General features: G+C 34.9%; 1 protein-coding gene across 3 annotated transcripts in view; it reads right to left on the bottom strand.

Annotated features, from left to right (window-relative positions):
• ninj2 (ninjurin 2) overlaps window positions 1-2,966 on the bottom strand; it is a 16,767-nt gene extending 13,801 nt beyond the window's left edge. Inside the window, exon 1 of one of the 3 annotated variants that reach the window (XM_073838761.1) lies at window positions 2,734-2,966. In XM_073838761.1, coding sequence (XP_073694862.1) covers window positions 2,734-2,766 — 33 coding nt within the window. In that variant the 5' untranslated portion in view covers window positions 2,767-2,966. The remainder of the gene's footprint in view (window positions 1-2,733) is intronic. The other 2 variants (XM_073838760.1, XM_073838759.1) reach the window with 2 other exon arrangements.
• Between the last annotated feature and the right edge of the window lie 753 nt (window positions 2,967-3,719).

Here is a 3,719-nt window from a genome sequence, read left to right as displayed (position 1 = left end):
GGTCAAAATTATTGATTTTTCTTTTATGCCAAAAATCATTAGGAAATTAAGTAAAGATCATGTTCCATGAAGATTTTTTGTAAAATTCCTACTATAAATATATAAAAATGTAATTTTTGATTAGTAATATGCATTGTTAAGAACTTAATTAGGACAACTTTAAAGGTGATTTTCTCAGTATTTAGATTTTTTTGCACCCTCAGATTCCTGATTTTCAAATAGATGTATCTCGGCCAAATATTGTCTTATCCTAACAAACCATATATCAATAGAAAGCTTATTTGTTGAGCTTTCATATGATGTATACATCTCAGTTTTGTAAAATGTAACCTTATGACTGGTTTTGTGGTCCAGGGTCACATATATATATATATATATATATATATATATATATATATATATATATATTTTTTTTTTTTTTTTTTTTATTTAGTAGTGCCCTTCTGAAGCTACAGAAAATACTTACATGTTCCTCAGAAGACAAAATAAGTTAAATTCGCCCTGATCTTCAAATTCCAAAAGTTTTCACCCCTCGGCTCTTAATGCATTGTTTTTTTTTTTGTTTTTTTGAAGCATCAGTGAGTGTTTGAACCTTCTGTAATAGTTGCATATGAGTCCCTCAGTTGTCCTCCGTGTGAAAAGATGGATCTCAAAATCATACAGTCATTGTTGGAAAGGGTTCAAATACACAAAACCGCTGAAAAACCAAAGAATTTGTGGGACCTGAAGGACTTTTTTGAAGAACAGCTTTTGAACAGGGTTATTTTTTATAAATTCATACTAAATAAAAAAAATAACATGCATTTTGTATGATCCCTTTTTTTCATTTTGCAGATTCTGCATGGTCTGTGTAAACTTTTGACTTCAACTGTATATGCACTGGCAAATAAAAACTTTAGGTCTAAATCTCAAAACCAAGGAAAGACAAAATGTACTTTTATGTAAGTGACATGGTTTGTTTTCACCCCTAGGGTAAAGCTGAGTAATATCTTTTATCTCATACCAGTAATGCACATATCCGAGGTCAGATGACCCCTTTAAACCATTTTACATCCGTTGAACCCCCATGGCCCCTGTTTTAATCAGCGCATTATCTGGCAATCATTTTCACAGGGATCAGCATGCTTTGTAATATCATATAGTACTCCAACTGCCCTGCCTGTGAGCGCTGTGTAATCCTAAGGAAATGGGATCCTAAACTCACTGTCAGGACTGTGGATTAGTTCGGAGACCCAGCGGGCTGCGCTTCTCGGACACACTATGGTGTGTCACTCTAATGCAAGTGACCGGGCTGAGACCTTTAGTTTCATAACTAATTTCTGACTTTGCTGCTCTGGCCATGGGATATTAAAGTTAATAATATAATGTCGTTAAAAAATTAACAAGTCAGCAGATATGACATTTGGACATTTACTGACACATACTTTGGAAGATGGATGTGAGCCATGAAGAGCAAGGAAAGTCCTGTGACAAACAAATCCTACAGGAATTTGTCCCTAGGAAGTGGAATTTAATATATGCCACTAATAATAGAAGCACGTCTGAAAAAGTCATTGAATTGAATAAAAGCTAAGAGGAAAAGTTCACTGCAGAATGCAAAAGAATACACACTATTGTTCAAAATTGGATCAGTCTTTTTTTTTGGAAGAAATGAATATTTTTATCGAGCAAGGATGCATTAAATTGAACAAAAGTGACATTTAAGGCATTTATAAAGTTACATAAGATTTCTATTATTAAATAACTTCTGTTCTTTTGAACTTTATATTATCAAATAATCCTGAATTAATTTTTTCTACTACTTATAATAATAGTGTTTAATGCCTTTAAGCACCAAATCAGCATATTAAAATGATTTCTGAAGGATCATGTGATTCAAGACTGTAGTAATGATACTGAAAATTCAGCTTTGTCATCACATGAATAAATCACATTTTAATATACATTTTAATAATAAATTATTCAGAATCACTTGTTTCAGTCATCTGAGATTATGAGCCATCTAAAAATATCATGATGCCAGAAATTGCACATTAAAAGACTAATTTTTACCAAACTGTTGTGAATAAATGAATAAATGAGCTTTCAATGGATGTATGGTTTGTTAGGATAGGACAATATTTAGCTGAGATGCAACTATTTGAAAATCTGGAATCTGAGGGTGCAAAAAAAATTAAATATTGAAAAAAATCGCCTTTAAAGTTGTCCAAATGAAGTTCTTAGCAATGCATATTACTAATCAAAAATTAACTTCAGATATATTTATGGTAGGTAATTCAATCATTTTGACCCATACAATGTATTGTTGACTACTGCAACAAATATAGCTGTGCTACTTAAGACTGGTTTTGTGGTCTAGGGTCACATATATACAATTCCCAGTTTTCCCAGTGTTGTAATTCTCTCCCTGAGAAGCCATGGCTGTCAGAGGTTTGCGACAATCCTCCTGACCCCAGTAATAGTCTGGTAAGTGCCTGTTGTGTTGATCTTCAGGTACATTAAAGGTTCAGTCAGTCTTTGCAGTCCATCACTAATTGATATGTGATGGATTCTTTGACCAATGCTCAGCTTCTGAAGAGAGAGAACTACATGATCACCTTCCTCTAAATACACAGGACATTCTGCACCCCGATGTGAAGATAGAGCAGGACAGAGAGCGAGGGAAAGAAAATAAGTAATGCCATGTCGCAGCCCGCAAAGAAATACCAACGGCTTCTAGACGTCTCAGCGTACCTGTGGATCCGTACGTCCTCTTGCTGCTGGCATGGTTGAGTCCCAGATGACCGTCGCTCGTCGGCTGAATTAGATTCGATATATGCTTGGAGTTCCTCAGAAGGGAAAGTGAGAAGTTAGAAGAAGCTTTTGAAGAAATTTATGGCACACAGCAAGGACAGCCGTCCAGACAAACAAGTGTGTTATTCATTCTTTTTTTTTTCAATTCCAGCCCACTCCAACCCACTGGACTGGGTCACAACAAAACTGAGCTCTCCTTTGTAAACAGTAAACCAGTCAAATACACTATATCCAATGTAATCACAGTCTGCAAAGAGAAGAAAGACTAGATTTTGTCTGCTTCGTATTCAAGCACCCAGGCAGTATAATTAGACTCAAAGGCTACATTCACAGCTTGTTCACTCACCCTACACTTAATATGTGACATTTTGGTATTTTGTATAAACGTGTGGTCAGTGGTTTAATATAAAGCACACAAAAAGACTGAATCGGGAACACAGGCAAATAGCGATAACTGATTATTTGTCTAATGCTGTCAGAGTTAAAATACCTTCTCCTGCTAGTTTAATATGTAGAGACTATATCAATATTGCTCTATTTGTTTGAGTGGTCCGATGTGTCAACATTTAGCTCAACATATGGCTCAAATTTAGGGTAGAAATGGTTGGTTAGACAAAGGCAGACAGTTTTTGAAAAACTTGTTGGAAATAGCTGTTATTTTTATAATAAGCTGTGCAGAAATTACACGCTTTGGCTTTAAAGGGATCGTTCATCCAAAAATAAAAGTTGTGTCATCATTTACTCACCCTCGTGTCATTCCAAACTGGTACGACAGCACAATGAAAGTCTTAAAAAGGACACCATCACCAAAGTATCATAGAAAATATGAAATTCATATAATCATTATTAAGTAAGTTGTCTGAAGCCATTTGATAGCTTTGTATGACAAACAGACCAAAAAAGTGAACGCAGTGAATCATCGAGGC

Source organism: Garra rufa, chromosome 4, assembly GCF_049309525.1.
Source record: "Garra rufa chromosome 4, GarRuf1.0, whole genome shotgun sequence".
Lineage (NCBI taxonomy): Eukaryota > Metazoa > Chordata > Actinopteri > Cypriniformes > Cyprinidae > Garra > Garra rufa.
Note: the sequence above shows the minus strand (reverse complement) of the source record. Positions and strands in the feature narration are given on the sequence as shown.